Genomic DNA, 19,924 nt, shown 5'->3' with positions numbered 1-19,924 from the left:
GGAGAAAACAAACACTTTTTCTAAGAGCTGACAACAGCAGATACAAAAAGAGGGGAGGTTGTTTTGGTGCTCTCTTTTAAGGAGAGCAAAAACCAGCCTGACCTTACCTTGGTAGGAAGCCAAGTAGAGAGCGATTAGCAGCACCCAGCCCTTCCACATGTGGTCCATGCTGTTTCTTGGTTAAGAATCCTTCAGTGGCTGGAATCAGAGCTAACTCTTCTCCAGGGCTTTACCCTCTGCTGTGCCTCTCCAACACTGAGCAACTCCGAGACAGGCAGCGAGGAGTGAGCTGACACCCACAAGATCATCGCCACACCCATTGCCGTGTACATCATTGTAATAATTACCAAAATTATGCTGAGGAAGGAGCAAGCACTGAGCACGTCCCCAGGAGACCTGAAGAACAACCTGATGGTGCTCAGCACAATGGCCTGTTCCACAGCAGGTGGAAGGAGACGGTCCTACTCCTGTCTTGGTTCCTGCAAGGGGGTGTGGAGGAGTGGTGGCTAAAACCAACTGGCTATTTCATACTGAACAAAGCAGCACACAAGCCTCCCCTCATATTGATATGTCACTTTCCATACTATTTTTGTTGTTGGGTATAGAGCAAGCAGATTCTTGGTGGTGAAATGTTATGCTTAGAGGCAGCTGACTTGCTACTTCCCAGATGACTAAAGACATTTCCCCTCCCCCCTCGCCCCCACCTATGAAAACCCAGTTCAAATGTTTGAGACTAAGAGCATCCCTCTGACCAGGACACATCCAGGTAAGAGACAGCAAGGGTGGAGAACAGAGAGGGAAGTCATTTGAAATGCAAGTCAAGCTTGTAGATGGATATTGCCTTGTATCTCCAGCAGACTCCCCCACTCCACAGCAATGGCATTGCACCACCTTAATGTTGCTTTGGGGTCCTGTGACACAATGTGCACTAGCCCAGAGAGGGGACCTGTGTTGGCAATAATGGTTGAGCCTGCTAATCTACAGGCTTCTCCTGCTCAGTATGGAAGAGCTGACTGGCCCACGTCACACAGTGGACTCCTGCCAGCCGACTGCAGTGCCTGGAATCCTGGAGCATATATGGACTCCTCACTACTTTTGTCCCTGGAGAATAGGTTCAAAGTTTGAGATCATGAACATGATTTATACCAGGGGGTTGGCAACCTGCAGCATGTGTGCTGCTGATTTTTACTGGCACACTGCTGCCAGCCGGGGGGCCGGCCGCGGCCCCCGCTCAACCTGCTACTAACCTGAATGAACAGAACTCCAGGCTAGCAGTGGGTTGAACGGGACTGGTGGCTGGGACCCTGGCTGGCAGGAGCTGGTGGACAGAACCCCAGACCAGCAGCAGGCTGAGCTGCTCAGCCTGCCGCCAGTCTGGGGTTCTGTCTGCCGGTGTAGTGTATTAAATCCCCCCCTCCCCCCCCCGTAGGAATGTGCTTCTTGCAGTGCACCAGGACTGGCAGCACTAAGTAGCACATGTCTATGGGGAGAAATTTAACACACTACACCAGGGTAGGGAAGGCTGTGCTTCCCCAAACAGCTGGTCCACTTCCTACCCCCCTCATAACCCCTGACCCATCCAACCCCCTCCCCCCCCACACACACACCCCACCTCATCCCCTGACCACCCCCTACCTGCCCCCTCTCAGAACCCTCCACTCATCCAACCACCCCTGCTCCTTGTCTCCTGACTGCCCCCTCCTGGGATCCCTCCACCCCTATTTGCTCCCCCAGAACCCCACCTCCCCTATCCAAGCCCCCCTGCTCCCTGTCCCAACTGCCCTAACCCCTATCCACACCCCCAACCCGCCCCCTGGGACTCCCACGCCTATCCAATCACAATCACACCTATCCAATCACACCCCCAGAAAGGGCATCTCAGAGCCCCAGGGGGTGCATGCACCCCAGGTTAAGAACCACTGCACTAAACTGATAAGATCTGCATTTTAATTTTTAAATGCAGCTTCTTAAACCATTTAAAAACCTTGTTTACTTTACATACAATAGTAAAGTTACAAAATATAGACTTGTAGAGAGAGACCTTCAAAAAATGTTAAAATGTATTACTGGCATGTGAAACCTTAAGTTAGAGTGAATAAATGAAGACTTGGCACACCACTTCTGAAACACTGCTGACCCCTGATTTATACCATAAACACTTTCAATTCAGGTATGAGTTTTGAATACCTCCCACCCAAGATTTGGGCTCAGTTTCTGTCCTTCCTCTCCCTACCTCAGTGCCCTATGTCTCTCGAGCTGAATTAAGACAGTGACTGGATAGCTGGCAATTGTACTGGTGCGCATCAGTTACTGTGCCAGGTCTCCCTCTTAGAAAATACTTCTATTATTGGGAGATGTGATGTAGAGCACAGCTACAGAGGTCACAACAGGAAGCATCATGCCCCCAGGTCTGATTGCTCACTGGCATGGTAGATATGCTTGGAATAGTTAAGCTACCATGGCCATGTGACCTTTCTTTGTATTGCCACATGGTACTCCAGCAGGGAAGATGTGGAATTTGCATGGCTCTCAATCCTTTGTTGTCTAAGTATACGATGCTTAGTTACCAAAGAACCAGCCTCAGTGGCTTTAAGGTCTAAGGTATTAGGTAATCACTTGAAACAAAGTCCAGCCACACTGAATTCCTCCACTCACAGTGCATAAATTCCCATTCCACAGGCCTTGTGTTCCACATAAGGTCACAAGAAAACTTTGATCTCTAAACCATGAGATCACTCAAATAGGTCAATATGTATCCTTCTTCTGACAAGCATGGAAACCCCATCAAAAAGTCAATGCTGTTCTATGTTCCAACAGTTTTGTGAGAAACTATTGCATGAAGGGGAGTACATGCTAAGGGAGCTCTAGCAAGACATCTAACCCTTAGGGGCATATGTGAAGATCTGATCTCATCTCTAAATTCAGGCCGTCCTGGGAACTTCCAGCGGAAGAACATGCACAATGTTTGGATCATCAACAGACCAAAGCCAGTAAAAGATTTCAGGAACTACTATGTACTAGGAAAGCAAAAAAGCACAAAGATGTTAGGTTTTCAGGAAGTCTTTATTGTTAATTACAGAAGCTTTAGTGCAAAATCAAGACAATGTTCTACAGAAAGCAACTGCATGTTTTTCTCCTCCAGTCTAGAGTAAGACAATGCTATTGTTCTACAGGAGAAAGAAAAAAGTAAAAGTTCTTAACACCAGTATTGAAACACTGCACAGAACAGCTCCCAATTCACCTTGCACCAAATGCGACTATGTTAATCATTTGCTTCCCAAAAAAAAGCAAGACAATTAAAACCTTGTCACCTATAGAAAACTAACATGTTATCCCCCGTCACAATAAAAAGGATGCCATGTAGTTTAAAAGATTTAAGGTTGCAGTATCACACATCCTATAATTCTAGGGCAGAGATACTACTGTTAAAGGAGAGCTCACTATTTCCTGAAAACATCTCTCCCCCAGTTCTGGGTAGGGAATCCCCCCGAATGAGACAGAAGCCACTGCACAAACCTGCAATCATGGAGAAAAACTGCAAATGCTTAGTATTTGTACAACTTTTTTTTTTTTAAATAAGAACTTCCAGAGTTGTATACAAACAAAAAATACATAAAATCACTGATCTCAGTCAACTAGGATGTACAGCTAGAGAAAGTAAAGCTGCAACTGAGTGGTTTTAAGTTAACTCAAAGCATTAGTTTGCTTGTTCCTGAAGTGTGCTGCTCGAACTGCCCTCTACTCCACACTCCCACCCCAAAAGAGTGCCCAGATAGACAAGCAGACTATCACGGGCAGCTCTGAATAAGCGGAAACTGGAATTTTCAAAGTTCTAGCTATGCCTACTTTGAGAGTTATGTGCTCAGCCGTACATATTCTCTTCTCCAGAGATTTTTAACGTTTATTTTAGGTGCTTTTTTCCTCCTTTTTTTAAAAAAATTCTGTTCGGAACTATGCACTCAAATCTGGTAATTAGTTGTGTGGTACAAAGCCAGTTTGGGGAGCCAGTCGATGTCCATGTAAGTGGGATTTTGCCAATGGTTTGACAGTTTTCTAGTCTCCAGAAAGACAGAAGGCTGAGGTGTTCTGTGCCTATTTGTTCCTCACTGTGTGCTAAGGGAGCGTATGCCATTGGGTTTATGTGCTCTGAAGAAATGAATACAAAAAAATGCTCATGAAAGGTTACAAATAAAGGAATGTATTACCACATTTTGCTAGGGTTTAATGTACCCTGACATTCTTGAAATGTCTTTTCCATTATTCTAATGCTCAGGCTATAGAAAGGACCCCATGTCTTTGGTGCGCAAAGAACCACTGCTCTAATATGGTACTATGAGATTATCCAGGCTTGGTGTTGCATGAATCTAGACAGGGATGTGGTCTGCTGCATAGGCTCAGCATCAACACAAGATTTCTGTGCCCCCCCACCCCCCCTTTGCAGGCTACCACAGCTGCCAGAAACAGATCTCTAGTACAAGCAGCTATTATTTTCAGTGTGCCTTCCACAGGCAGAGCACTTCTGTATATTAAAGGGGTGTCCTGCAGGGTTTCTCCTGGAGCACTGGTGATGCTGACAGATTGAGGGGTGGATGAAAGTGGGTGGCAGCTCTGGGCAAAGGAGGGAGCCTGGTGGCTGTTCTGGAGTCCTGGATCACTGAAGAACATACCATCTTAACACCAGCTGTCTGGGTGAACCTCAAAACAAGATCAGTGCCCTTCTGAAATAAGACACCTTGCGCCACTCTGTTCCCACCCTTTAGATTAATCACTGCCCTCTTTCATACACTCCCTTGACCAAAATGTGCTAGATCCACTGATTTAGCTTACTGGGACCATTTTGTACCTCGATATGGGTGCTATGAGGCTGGTGAAAAGCAGCAGCAGCAAACTAGTTTAGGGTCTTTCAATGGGAGTGGGATGACCCGTGCCTTAAATGTTTGCCTATTGCCTGTGGTGTGGGACACCTCTGGACTGGATCCTCTAGAATGAGGTCCAGAGGAACTGGCCAGGATGCTCCAAGCTCCTGCAGTCTGGATTTTCCACCCACACATGGGCCAGCACCTCACCATCATGCAGCTTGGAGGCGATACAAAGGAGGCAGACACGTATGTGCTCCTGAGTAGGGCAGCAAGTCCTCCTCTTGGTAGAGATGGCACCACAATGCCCCAGATCATTACCATTTCCAGACTTCATGGAGGTGAGCAGACACCTCTGGTTGCCCAGCAGATGAGGAGAGCTTCTTAGGTCACCAAGGCCCACATCATGGATCCAAGGAAGCAAACATGAGCACTGCTCATCCACAGGGCATTTGTGTGTGGAGACCTAACCTCAATCCCTCCTCTTTCTTCCCTCACACATTTTTAGCTAGAGCTCACTTTTATAGCACACAGCTTTGCTTTTGTTGTCTCACATTAACCCTCCAACAGATCATAAGATATATTTGAAATTCCCTACAGGTAGTCTCTTTAGCACTGGCCAGGTCCAAGGAGAACCCACTGCCCAGGCATGCTCTGGGATTTCTAACTTTTCACTTCAAAAAGCCTTTTATGTGACCCATCCCACTCCCACAACTTGTTTGGATCAGGCCCCAAGTCTACTGAAATCAACGATCTATTTACACTGGATCACATCTTTAAACCTTGGCCATGAGCTCAACACAAAAGCTGCCCCATCCCACACAAAGACCTTACACACACACCCCTCTAAATATTTTAGGCGCATATTCTTTACATAACTATAAAGCTTTGAAAATTCCAGCCCAAGGGATTTGTGGACTTATTTACCCTAACACCGTTCCATCTGCAGACTACACAAGGAAAAAATTTAACTCTTTACAATTACTGTACAATTTAATATTCTTGCCAGATGTTTATCCAGAGCACTCGAGAGCATATGGAGGTCTTCCCAACCAGTGACTACAAAAAACATTGAGTTTAGACACGATCCTGATCCTTTTTAGAAAGGACACAAGAAGGTTGTGTCTTCATTTCACTTTCACTGTATGCCACTCCTTCCAAGACTGTAATACTCCACCCTACTGGTCAAAATCCACAGTATAATGCATATTTTTAGCGTAAAATCAACTAAACTGTATGATCAGAAATAGCCTGTTATGTCAATGTTACAGATCAGAACCTTCTGCAGCACTACTATAAAAGAATGACAACAAAGGAACTTCAGGATTGGGAAGTTAAGAAGGCAAGGAGAGCAGGGAGATTCAGCTCTCCCGCCAACTGTACCCCACAATTTAAAACACACAAACACCCTGCACATTTTCAGAATTAAAGATTTCTTCTAGTTCCACACGTGACGTTTGCAGTGCTCGACAGCCTAGGAGAGAGAGAAAGGAATAGTAGTAGAAGGGCAAAAGACAGCTTGCTAGCTTTAAGTGAAACCACCACCAATGTGCACTTGCATGAACAGCTTGTGGCCTCTTCACAACACCCAGGACTCCGTGGGCATAGATGGCTTTTTATTGAATCAAATTCATTGTGAGGGGCTTCACAAGGAAAGACGAGAGGACAGGAACTCAAACATCAGAAGCATCTGAATCAGCAGCTGAAATGGTCATTTTCTCATCAGGGCCTAGAGATTGCACCCTGCCAGAGGAAACACCCCCGACCAATTAACTGCAATTCCTCCCGCCTGTTTTTATTGCCAGTTGAATCCATCCATTAAGGAGCCATGTTAAATCCTCCTTGGCTAAAAGAATACATGGCTAAATACAAGGCTTGTTTTGTACCATATGAAGGGTTGTGGGTGGGAAATTAAGGTGATGGAAACATTCCTGCTGTAAGTCAACAGGTAAGAAAGAGCCTATAATTAATCCCAGGACACCCTTGTCTAATGGGACCCACTTGTTTGCTTTCCGAAACTGGAATTTAAGATTTGAAGGACATTACAGAAGCCAGCACGTAGTATTTGTAGGAGTTTAACAAAAGCTGTTGTATTTCTCTTCAACTTTGAGCATTAGTTTTGCAGCACCACCTCAGAGTGGTTATTGAAGAGGAAATCCCTAATGACTTACATTGCACTGAGCTGCAGTCTCCATGTTCTTACACCAGTAGCCTGGGCCCCACACACATTCTTCTGACCCTAAGAGATGCTGTTTAGTCGACACACAGACTCCTAGTTTCTGAGCAGTGAAAGAGGGGAGAGAAAGGTGAGTGATTTACATTCAGTGATCTCCTTCCTTCCATCCATTTACATTCAGTGATCTTACTTCCTCTCATGGTTCAGTCCCTCCTGTACAGCTCTGACTGTTGCCAACAAGGGTTGAAAGATGTAGCCAAAGCAGAGGCAGTGCTAGGAGCTTCCACACCTGCAGTGCCAGACTGCTACTGACAATTCAGTCTGTAGCTGAATGAACGGACTTCTGAGACACCCCTTGAGAGGACACCAGGTCTCAGACATTAGACAATTTCAGCTTCTATGCTCTTTTCTGGTCTCTTGACTTAATATACAAGATCCTACCAGAAGCAGGAGACCTCACATGAGAGAGAGTCTGAGTCAGTCACTAAAGGCAAAATTCTTGTACTTAAGATTTTGGAAATACAGATCTGATCATTTCACTTATGCAAAGGAAAGAGATACTGTAAACCCCCTGCTCTTCTTCAGCCTTGCCAAAGACCAGACGACTAGTCTTGCAAGGCCCAATGTACTCTGCTGATTGTATCCTTATTATGTGTATTAGAGCAGAGCCTGTGTACGCTCGGCACTGTGTACATACACACGAAGCTCCAGCCCAGTCCCTGCCTTGAAGAGCTTATTCCACACAGAAATTTTGTTTGCTGCATGCATTACTTACAGTGCATACAAAAGTTGGGTCCATTATCCCTGTCAAGATTGTCAGAAGCATCGGCTCATATTGGTCCACAAACTGAACACACTGTAACAAGACACAGGTGATTGAGACATTTTGTATTAGTTTAGATGGAATATGTGGGCTAAAGGTGTTAAGACCCTGTCACTGTAACCTTCAGTTGTGTTAAACAAGATTTGGGGTTTGATATAGAGACTTTAGCCCAATGGTTCTCAAACTTTTGTACTGGTGACCCCTTTCACATAGCAAGCCTCTAAGTAGGACCACCCCTTATCAATTAAAAGCACTTTTTATATAGAATACCATTATAACTGCTGGGGCAAAGCAAGGTTTGGGGTGGAGGCTGACAGCTCACAACCCCCCCCAGCAATGTAAGAACCTCAACCCCCAGTTTGAGAACCCTTGCTTTAGCCTGTTTAGTACCATGGTAAATAACTTGAGTTACAGAAAAGAAGGAAAAATGGTTAAACCATTTGAAATGCAAAGTATTAAGTAAGGCTTTTATTTAACATTGCTGGTTGCTCCCTTTCCCTTCAGCTGAAGAGAGTTTACAGAAGGAAGTCTCCACTTAGTACTCTAAACGATAGTCGAACAAGATGGCAATAACTATCCTTTTGAGGAAAGGGGAAGAAATTAGCAACAGCTCCAGCCCATCTTGACTAAAGTCCAATCCACTCCCTTTAAGATGAAGCCAAAAGGGGAGAGAAAAGAACAAAGAAAATGCAGCTTGTATCTCTGATGTTAACCTTCAGCCTCACTGCTGAAAGACACACATACAGCAGTCTTATCAGTCACCCTGAGACCTGACAAACCATACCAGCATCAGGCTGTTTGGGGCATTGCATTATCTTTTGTTTAGAGGCCTAAAGCCAGACTTATTAGACAGACGGAAAAAGGAGAGAGATAGGAAACAGAAGAAACAAGGCAGGGAAGGAAAAGGATACATGGGGACAATGGAAAGACACAAAAGGTTACATTTACATTACAAAGATAAGTTGACCTATTTACAGCCACCGCATTAATTACTGCAGTAGCTGATGTGCACTCTACCCTCCATGGGTCAGTGGTGTGTATCCTCACCAGGAGCGCTTCAACTGACCCAAGAGGGGCAGTGTGGGAGCCTAGTCTCAGCTCTGCTGGCAGCTCCTTACCAGGAGCTTGGCTGCTCCTCCAGAGCCACAAAATTGACAAGACAACCAACATCCCCCTCTAGGGGCGGGATCCAGCAACCCTGGGGCTCCCCATTGGGAACAGAGGGCTGCTGGACTCTAGCTGCCCCGCTTTCTTGTCAATTTCACAGTGAGCAGCGGAACTGACAAGAACGACAGCCAACAGCCAATGTAGGGAACATTGTGTCTACACAGGCACTGCATTGCCCTAACTATACAGACAGAAGCCCTATGCCTATCATTGAGGTCGTTTTAGGATGTTGGCATAACAGGGGAGTTACATCGGCATTTCAGCATGTACACCTCCACTGTTTTGCCAACGAAAGCTGACCTGTCGATAAAAAACAGCGTAGCTGAGACAAAGCCAAAAGTGTCACATTCCAGGTGGAATTCATGAGTCAGCCACAGTTGGTGGAGGCAGCAACGTGATCTGGTCCCTCACTTTGACCTGGTCTGGGCAGGACACCTCTTGGGATTGGAGCAACAAATGCTGGGGGTCCAGGAGACAGTGGCGGAGGCAACCAGGATGGCGACGCTTGCACCTGTAGCCAAATTTTCCTCCCAAAATCTTTTTCTTTAGGACCCAAATGTGGAGTGATGTGCAGATTAGCCCATCCTTTTGGCATTCTACCTACCAATCAGGCCTCATTTGACACACCAATGTTAGTGTTAATTTCTACTTGATTTTTGTTTAAAATCACAATTAATAACACAGTCCTTGTGTTATATTAACAGGCCTTTATTTTTGGTTTAATTTAAAATCTTTCCCCACCCCCAACCTCTCTCTTTTTTTTTTTACACTAACATTTGTCATCTTAGATTGTGATATGTGAAGGGATTTATTGAAAAAATTTACAAGACACTCCTTCCCCTCCTCCAAACAGCATTCACTGAGGCAATAAGTTTTACCATCCATAGTGTTTGCCATTAGATATCTGTCTGTTATTTCGAAGGAGCACCAAATCAGACCTGCCACTGAAGCCAAAACTCAAGAGCAGTAGCTTAGAATACAATCACAAGCATGAAAGAACTGAGAGGGGTGGAGGAGACAGAGTACATACAAGTATTATAAAGACAATCACAGCACTATGGAGAGGAAAGAAATCCACTCAACATTTTTAAAAGCGAAGTTTAGTGAAATTGATGAGATTATGCCAGTATCTGAAATGGAAACTCAACAGGTTGAACACAGGCAGCAGCAGGGCAAACTCCACTGCACCAATACCCCTCAGCCCTCTACTGGAGATATTATCTTTAAAGGCGAGAAGACGGTCAGTCTCCATGACCATTAAGTCTAGGATTTCTGCTGAGGAATTCCAACAAGATTGCCAATTGTGACATGGGCCAATTACCAGCTCACTTTACAGGCTGTCCAGTGACTCCAACTTATAACTGCTTTTAGTTGGGTTACCAGTCCAAATCCAATACAGGGTCTATGCATTGCAAGTGGGGTTTTTTTTACCCACAAAAGCTTATGTCCAAATAAATCTGTTAGTCTTTAAGGTGCCATCGGACTCCTTGTTTTTATAGCCCATTACCACTCTTCAGCCACCCAATCAAGGTTTACCAGAATATCTTCAGCTGTGTACCACCACATTGCCTTTGTAGTATACTGGCTTGTGAGTTAGCAAGACAACTTTGTTAATCCCCTAAACTGTACCAAAGGGCTGCAGCAGTCTAACATGTGATCTGTTCCAACCCCTCCACCTCAGACATGGGGCATCACAAACTAGTCATTACAAGTTTCCAAGAAACCTAATAGAGAAACAATCCAGCAACTTGTGCCTCAATATAAAAGGTGGCTTTTTAAACTGAGCTCAGTTCAGGATGGGACAGCAGACAACCACCCAGCTCCTTTACTGTCCAGAAAAAGGGACAAATTCCTCCACTGTGACCATTATACTTACTGCAATTGACTGATCAATAATTGCTTTAGCATGACAATGGACAGTATTTTCATACTACTCAATGTGTGACTTCTTTCTACTGTTTTGCTAGGCAAGTTGGTTTTATATATTTATCCAATTTGTACTGCTCTTTCTGATTGTAAGGCAGGCTGCCACACATGCAGAGGCAGGTGCTGCTATCTGATCTGCCAGAGATCAAGTTTCCTCCTCACTCATGCAGTTTACTATGAACAAAAAGGAAGCTTGTATCCTTTGAACCAAGCATCAGAGAAATCCCAACAAGGATCAGGCTGCCAATTTGGGGCAATTTAGAACCACACACACACACACCCACTCACTCCAGAGTCTCAGTTGTTCTGTGGCTAGTTTCAAAAGTAGTCAGCAGCCCATGAGCCCTTCCATAATACTTCAAATATCACCTGCCACAGATGGAGGCATCTCAAGCACAGAAGAAGTCACTAAGACGACTTGGATGTTAATATCCAGGCTCAGGGCACAAGTATTTGGTCCCAGCTAGGTTTCAGAAAGGATAATCTATTGAAGGGTAAAGGATCAGGGTAGAGAAAAAGCATTCTGATAGGTGACAGGGTATAGATTTTAGCCCTCAGATCTTCTAGCCTCATAATGGCTAAATCACCACTTATGTCTATTTACCCTCCTCGTATGAGGTACTTTACCTCCTCCTGGATAGATTTTGGTAGGAAGTGACAGACTTTTTCAAGTACAGCCTCAATTTCAGCTCCTGTAGCATTCGTCTCCAGGTGCTTCTCTAAGTAATCTACAACCAGCTTGCATGCTTCACAGAAGCCACCAGCCTGTAACGGCTCCGGAGCAATTCTCACTGATCAAAAATAGAGAGACTGACAATTAGCATTTTTTCTTAGTGTGATTATGTTGAAAACCTCTATCTTGCAGCTGGTCCAGTTCTTAGACTAAAGAGTAGCCAAGAGGCTAACAATTAAAGTCCAGGTAAATAGTCCCTACAGGGGAATCCGATCACACATTAAACAAGTGTGTGTTTTATACTCAATACTGGTTACCCAGTGCTTACCTTCATGAGAAGGCTTGCGGCTTGTGCAGCATTTCAGCATGATGCATACAGTTTCGGGACTAGTTGCCTCCAACAACATATCAATGACAGCTTTGCCATAGGTTTCCACAAAGTCCTTACACTGGTCTTTGATACTTTGAGGGAACACAGAGCAGATCTTCTCCATTTCATACACTATTTCCTCCTGGAATGAGGGAGTGGGAGACATGGGGAGAAGGAAGAAAGCATGGAATCAATCCCATTAGTACCCATTTATGCCCTTGATCCCACTTAGGAGGGAGACAGATCACACTGTTCCAGGAGCATGAGGAACCCAGAGAGTACTATCAGGGCAACACAAAGTTACCACATATCAACTCTCCCTCCACCCCTAACACAGCAGTGGTACATGCTCCAAGCAAGGAGCTGCATCATTCCAGCAAGTTCTATTTCAAAACGTCACAGTACAAGAGTTGTCCTTTGGACCAAAACCACACCTCTGTCCTGTTGTTCTCCAGCAGGTTGGTCACCTCTTTCACTATTGTCTCACATATATCGCAGACAGAGATGGTTTCCGCTTGCACCAGGTTTCTCTGCATCTGAGTTAAGGCAATATTTATAAAAGATGATTATGGTATCAATATTTTAAAGTTAAATGGATCCAGAAAAGACTATCACCACCCACCAAATATGAAATTTGTTCAGGTGCAGCATGACAGCTTGCTTCCCACATTAGACTTAGAATCATAGAACATGAGGGTTGGAAGGGACCTCGGGAGGTCATCTAGCCCAACGCCCTGCTCAAAGCAGGACCAATCCCCAACTAAATCATCCCAGCCAGGGCTTTGTCAAGCCTGACCTTAAAAACCTCAAAGGAAGAAGATTCCACCACCTCCCTAGGTAACATATTCCAGTGCTTCACCACCCTCCTAGTGAAAGTTTTTCCTAATATCCAACCTAAACCTCCCCCACTGCAACTTGAGACCATTGCTCCTTGTTCTGTCATCTGCTACTGAGATGAGTCTAGATCGGGGTCAGCAACCTTTCAGAAGTGGTGTGCTGAGTTTTCATTTATTCACTCTAATTTAAGGTTTCGTGTGCCAGTAATACATTGTAACATTTTTAGAAGGTCTCTTTCTAGAAGTCTAATATATAACTAAGCTATTGTATGTAAACTAAACAAGCTTCATTTAAAGTTAAAATGCAGAGCCCCCTGGACTGATGGCAAGGACCCAGGCAGTGTGAGTGCCACGGAAAGTCAGCTCGTGTGCTGCCTTTGGCATGTGCGCCATAGGTTGCCTACCCCTGGTCTAGATCCATCCTCTTTGGAACCCCCTTTCAGGTAGCTGAAAGCGGCTATCAAATCCCCCCTCACTCTTCTCTTCTGCAGAGTAAACAATCCCAGTTCCCTCAGCCTCTCCTCACAAGACATGTGTTTCAGCCCCTAATTGTTTTTGCTGCCCTCCACTGGAGGCTTTCCAATTTTTCCACATCCTTCTTGTAGCGTGGGGCCCAAAACTGGACACAGTACTCCAGATGAGGCCTCACCAGTGTTGAATAGAGAAGAAGGATCATGTCCCTTGATCTGCTGGCAATGCCCCTACTTATACAGCCCAAAATGCTGTTAGCCTTCTTGGCAACAAGGGCGTACTGTTGACTCATGAGCTGACAAAGTAAATCACTACAAATGGAAGTTAACACTAATTATCACTGTAAATTGCTGGAAAGTGAGTTGCATATGATGGAGCTAGTATGGACAAAGAGCCATGGGTGAACTGAAATGTAAAGTCTATTTGTAAGTCCCAAAAAGGTCTTCAAAAGAAAGGAATGCCTCTTGGAAAGGTCACTTCTTGCCCAGTTTAACACTGGATGAAAAGTTTGTGAAGTGGACAAACTTGCAAAGGCAGGGGAATATACGTCTATCTAGTGCAGGGGTTCTCAAACTTAGTTGCACTGTGATCCCCCCTTCTGACAACAAAACTACTACTACATTACCGGGGGGGGGAGAAAAGCCTGAGCCGATCCAAGCCCTGCTGCCCTTCAGGGAGGGAGGCAAAGCCAGAGCCCCACTGCTCCAGTGTGTGTGGGGGGGGGGGTGACGCAGGCATGGGCAGGAGGGCTATAACCTGAGCCCTGCCAACCAGGGCTGAGGACCTCAGGCTTCAGCCTGGGGCTGGGGCTTCAGGCAGTCTAAGCCAGTCCAGGCAACCCCATTAAAATGCGGTCCTGACCCACTTTGGGGTCCTGACCCACAGTTTGCGAACCATTGATTGAGGTGATTTTTCCCCATTCCAATTACTTGGATTCTATTATCTGCATTGATTTTTAAAAAGCTACAAAGCTCACTAGGATCTTCAGGACCAAATCAATTTGAGCTACAAGCATCCTCCAGTTTCCTGTACCAGAGAGTCTACTGTGAAAGACATTCTTCTTAAACTGCCTATTTCCAGTGCATTGTAACTATCTGAAAAGACTTCTTTTGGGCTAAAGTTTCTCATCCTTCACCTCAGACAAAAGGTGATGGGGAACTGATTTTCAGAAAGTTTGAACAAAATAAATATAAACTGAGCTGATTGAGTTACATGTATGAATACGGTCTTTTTAAAAAGGTAAAAACATCAAAAGCATCCAACACCAAACATAGGCTAAACTTCAATTTTATCAAAGATTTAGCCCTCAATAAGGCCTAGTGCCTCTAATAATGCTTGAAAAAAGGTTGTTCAAAATTTGAGCTATGAGCAACTGAAAGACGTCCTGGCCATAGTCTAGTACTGGACTACAATTCATACTTGACTGAAGATTAAAATGGTTCCTCATAGCTTTGTTTTGTGCCTGCCCCAAAATGCAACTCTCCAGAAGGAAGCAGTTTCTTAAACTAAAGACACTAACCAGTGATGGTCAATAGTTTTTAATATGCTAGGAGACACGTTATTCTGTGCACTGAAATGGAAATCTGAAAGTCTGCATTCATCTATATAGCTTTACTTCGTCATCTAGCTCAAGTAGCCTTGGTCCTTTTACAAAAAAAAAAGCAGCAGGTGGTGTTGAAAGCCATATCTTACCTCCTCCACAGACTCCATCTTCACTTCATGCATCACTTTTGCTGGCACCAGAGTCAGGAGGGGCACAGATTTCAGGGAAGGACAGAATCCAACCAAGACACAGATATCCTTTGGTTGCTGGGAGAGAGAGAGACACATCAGCTAAAGAGAGAATTTAAGAGATTCCACACAGATTCTATTTAACCTCAGACTCCATAAAAGGGGGAAAAAAGATAGGCCAGAATTGAAAAAGCAGTAATAACAAAAGGAGCTTTAAAAGTGCAAGAAGATTGTTCTCAAAATTCAAGTACTGTGGAAGGAAACGAAAGTTTTGGCCATTACTGTTATAGTCAGGACAAACTGATCAGGCTTAGTAATTTTTAATCTGAAACTACTGGGGATTTAGGGCTCGTTCTTAGGCATTTTCAAATGACCAACCCCTTAAGACGACATGCATCATCTTCAGTTGCCAATGTGACCACAGTAGAGAGGATATTCTGTTATTTTCCCATTAATCTTATGAAGGTTTGAGTGAAGAACATATTTTATCTGGACTCTAGAGTTTGTGCAAGATCCAAGAAATGCTGGGAAGTTCAATATTGATTGACATCCAGGAAAATCAACTATTTTCTGTAAAAAGTATGTTACTTTCACTAGATGCCGTGTTATGTGATTAATTCTGTAAATAAAGTGTTGGCATGAAGAGATGCTTCCAACAAGATCACTTTTATGCAGTTATAACATACTATCCCTACAGTAGCAGGGAACGTAGCCCATGCTTCTCTAATTTATCAAGAAATGCAAAAAACAAAAAAAGTGAGGCAGAAACCAGTTATGTACATAAGGCTTTGAGTATCTGCAAGATTTATACTCTAAAACCCAAGTTACTAATCAAATCATAAAGAGGAAGGAGCAAACCAAATAGAAGCAAAAGCTCTTGATCATTGGCAAACATGGCTCTGCAAATGTAGGTTCTGGTATTGAGCCCCTCCCTGTGGTACAAGAGGCATTCTGCTACAGCTCTTTGCAACAGTGCAACTATTCCAGCTCAGCAATCCCTATGATGGTGAATGGATTACAGCAATCTGCTCCAATCTGGCTGCAGCACAGGGCAGCAAAGGTATTCAAATGGGTACACCAACAACTCCCCTACCTAAACGTTAATTAGGTATCATAGTGGACACTTAATATTCCTACACCAAAGATTAGAGGGGGGGAATTTCTTCAGTTTATTTTGTGCATTTTACACTCTTACCAACATCCCATTTGTGTTGATTCTTCACAAAGCAATAAAGGACAACATTTTTTCTTTACACTGATTAAATTTCAAAGTGATGCTGCCTGCTTAAGAACTTGCACCTACATGACAGTAACCAAGTGAATGAACATAGTTTAGCTGATTCTGTGATCTTTGTGCTCAGACCACCACTGGTGGAGAACAAGTCAGCAAGACTGGAGCTATTGTATCTGTAGTTCTACCCACCACAGGCAATGAACTAAATATACACCAGAACTGGAGAGCTTACTATGTAAAAGGGACTGCATTCTCTCCCACCCACACCCTTCATGGGCATTTCCCACATACCTGGAATCCAGAAAGAAGAGTTTGTGAAGGGTTGGGGGAGGGAGCAGTGAGATGAGAGGGGAAGAAGGATGGAGGGGCCTCTTAGGCCGATGTCCATAATGATCTGGGCTGAAATTCTTAAAGACTAGTTTATTCTCTGAACTAAGACACTTCCTGCTCCACTCTTCTCCCAAGTTAGGTTTACTACTGTTTGCTCCATTCTGTGTATGGTTAAGAGAGGACTAGAGAAGGGTCGGAGGAAGTGCTAAACTTTAGTAGAACCCAGGACCCTACAACCTGCAGCACTCGAACACTCATAGCCGTAAGTGCACTTTATGATGCCATAAAAGCGTTTAGAAACATGCCCAAAATATTTTCCCCCTTTAGAACGGGAGGTTTTTATAAGCTAATTTCCTGTTTGACACCCACAGATGTCACTAGAAGTCCTTTGAAACTGGTGGTACTACTAACTATTAAAAAAAGACTACGGCCAGACATGTGAAACAGGGAACAATTGTTCAAATAGGATGCCTCATGCCAACACAGTGAAAACAGAGTACTTACAACAGCATAGGATACTAAGTGAGAGGGTTGTGTTTCCAAATAGGTTTTTGGCAAACTCTCGTCAGCACTATAGGCTAGCAGAAAAAGCAGATGTGGTCACACTCACAGACTGCCCCTCTTCTCCCCACTACACGGGCAGTCTGACTATCAAGTAGTCATAGAAAGGGAGATAAAGTGTTTTGCCATCTCTATCCTCTAACAAGTCAAACAACTTCAGACAAGGGAGGTTTACTGCTTCGATGCCATACAGTCTTATTTATCGTGCCCCTCGCCCACACGACCTCCATGCACAGGTAGAAGCAATACCTCAGACAGAGAGCACCACTTCAGATTACACAGATTCAGGTCAGCCCAGCACTGCTTTTAGTCAAGTTCCCTGGTTCATGCACTATAAGCAGCGTTTCAAGGTATTAATGCTACAGCATCACCACATACATGCAACATGTTCTCGTTGAAACATGACAGACACAAGGTCTCCCCCAGGACTTTTCTAAATAGGAAACTAAGGCACTGGAGTGGAAATATGAAGGCCCCCCATATCTTCTTCCCAATGCACATACTGTGGCTCTCTTCAACTACTGCCCTGACCTATAAAGGTTATCGTAGAAGAAAACCAGTCACAGCGCTGACTTCATCTTAGAGCTCAAAGACTCAAGAGTGAAACCAGAAACTGATTAGAGGCAGCATCAAGATTTTCCTGCATCTTCACCTCTACCCCAGGAAAAGCAATCCACTCCACTGGTGGTTCCACCATTAGGTTGGAATCTTAATGGAGAGCTGATATCAGAAGCAGGAACCATGACCCATTCATTGGCGATCTCTCCCCCTTCTCTTTTTCACTCCACCCCCAAACATCCCTTGTATCTGTCAAAGCTGACTGCAGTCACACCACATATACAACTAATTAGCAAGAGGTGAACTACAGCCCTATAGCTGAAAAGCAAGGCAACACCATAGGCAAGTTTCTCACATACCTGGTCCTGCTGTTGATAGAGATTGGAGACAGAGAAAAAAAAGAAATGAAAGACATAACAGTTTGATTAAAGCAGTTGAGCAGCATATATGGTTTACAAAATCTTGCTAGTACCCCTACCTCTACGCATGAGGTAGGTGGTGCAAGGACGACCTTTCATTTAGTTAATTGCTCACTCCAGAATAGCTTGTAGCACATTAGACTTTTTCAAGCTATCACATTTATAAAGCACCCTGGGAAAGACTACATCCAGACAAAATGTAAACACTGCTCTGGGCAAACCAGAATGTTAAATGCATTCATGTTCCAATTTTGAATTGAAAATTTGAAGCCAACTCTAATTGGAATGAGTATTTTAATTTTCTTTTTTGCATAGAGTGTGTGCGCCCTTAACTCCTGAAAGTCACTTCTAACTGACAAACTCCAAAATAAGAGGCCCACAATATATACTGTTGAGACACGCTGAACACAATTTAAGTAAGGTTTTTTAAAGCGAGATAGCATGTCTATTGCTTAGACCAAGTGTTCAAGTCAGTCATGGGCTCCATTTAGAGATCTACTTTGCCAGTGAACGTATCACTTTGGACACATCCCAGTATCTCGGTTCCTCTATTTTTAAAACAGAGATAATAAGGCTTACCACTCTTTGTAAAGTGCTATCTATGTAAGCTGTTGCAAACAAAAATGTGTTTTTGTACACAATACCCATATCAATGGAACAACAAACTTCTTCTCTACTGCATACACCCCAATCTCAGATGCATTAGAACTTCAGCTATCTGAAGCCCCACTCTTCTCACAATGCTTACTACTGTGTAGATGTGCCACATCCATTCCAACCACCAGGTTGTGTTATCGAGTCAGGCCCCTGGGAAGGACCAGCTCTGGTATCTGTAAGAAGCATTTTTGGCATAGAGAAGAAAAAAAAGAGTATACACAATGGAAGATTTAAAAGCCACTTATTACATGCACTCTGAGGTCTGCAAGAACAAAGATGTGTATCCTGAGAATGGCTGAGACAGATACATAGGGGAAACGGCTAAAGAATGAATTCAGACTTTAGTCACCAAGTATACGAATATGACTTGATTAAGGATCTCAAGACATCAGCTATGAGGTTTATGCACTTCAAAATGAATCTGGAGGAGTCCTGATGACCTTTAGCAGGCTTAGGGTATTAACATTCTCCAGAATAATGGAAGAGGAAGCTACACAAAACAGAAGTTATACCAAGAGGAGGTTTGAGGTCATATGCTCTTACCATGTGCATCATCATTTGAATAGCCAAGTCTGAATACTGGGAGATGTAGTCCTTGCACTGTGGGAGAGAAATACAGGCTAGTAAACAAAACCACTTTACCCATACATGTAACTGTAATGCCACATTAGGGTGAGATTACATACATCTTGGAAAATCCAAAGCAATGTTTCCCACAAAAATTAATTTGTCCCCAGCCTATTTTGCCACATGTTAAGTAAGCAGTTGTCTTTCAAGAAACTGTAAGCACACAATGTGGCACTTTTGGACATAGTCAAACAAAATTTCTTGACTTGTGTACATCCCGTGTTCCCCATCACCCCATTTTGTTATTTAAATGAAAGAAAAATATATTTACTATTGCAGCATTACCTCACCTGGTAATTGCTATTAGCTCTGAGATTACTTGCCACAGTCCTCCAGGCTTTTCAAAACATTAAGATGCTTACCTTAGTGAGGATGTAATTTTGGGAGGAGGAAGGAAGTAAAGCTTTTTTGCATCAGAAAGCTTATGGTTTGTAAGTGCTGGGCCAGCAAATTAAATCCAAGAGCTGCACCTAACATTATCTACCTTGTTTCTACCAAATATAAATCCC

The 19,924-nt window shown here is 43.9% G+C and overlaps 2 protein-coding genes across 3 annotated transcripts in view; both read right to left on the bottom strand.

Moving 5' to 3' along the window:
• LOC125640046 (prosaposin) overlaps positions 1-389 on the bottom strand; it is a 44,985-nt gene extending 44,596 nt beyond the window's left edge. Inside the window, exon 1 of the mRNA XM_048858110.2 lies at positions 108-389. Within this exon, the coding sequence (XP_048714067.2) occupies positions 108-168 (61 nt within the window). The 5' untranslated portion in view covers positions 169-389. The remainder of the gene's footprint in view (positions 1-107) is intronic.
• A 2,655-nt stretch (positions 390-3,044) lies between these two features.
• Positions 3,045-19,924, bottom strand: part of PSAP (prosaposin) — a 36,167-nt gene continuing 19,287 nt past the window's right edge. For both annotated transcript variants that reach the window (XM_048858113.2, XM_075130880.1), the window contains exons 7-14: positions 19,332-19,388; positions 14,991-15,107; positions 12,426-12,527; positions 11,950-12,133; positions 11,576-11,739; positions 7,808-7,888; positions 7,028-7,135; positions 3,045-6,330 (exon numbers count right to left, since the gene is read on the bottom strand). In XM_048858113.2, the coding sequence (XP_048714070.1) occupies positions 6,295-6,330; positions 7,028-7,135; positions 7,808-7,888; positions 11,576-11,739; positions 11,950-12,133; positions 12,426-12,527; positions 14,991-15,107; positions 19,332-19,388 (849 nt within the window). In that variant the 3' untranslated portion in view covers positions 3,045-6,294. The remainder of the gene's footprint in view (positions 6,331-7,027; positions 7,136-7,807; positions 7,889-11,575; positions 11,740-11,949; positions 12,134-12,425; positions 12,528-14,990; positions 15,108-19,331; positions 19,389-19,924) is intronic.

Source organism: Caretta caretta, chromosome 7, assembly GCF_965140235.1.
Source record: "Caretta caretta isolate rCarCar2 chromosome 7, rCarCar1.hap1, whole genome shotgun sequence".
In the NCBI taxonomy this organism is placed as follows: Eukaryota; Metazoa; Chordata; order Testudines; family Cheloniidae; genus Caretta; species Caretta caretta.
The sequence above is the reverse complement of the archived record's forward strand: the minus strand, read 5'-3'. Positions and strand labels throughout refer to the sequence as shown.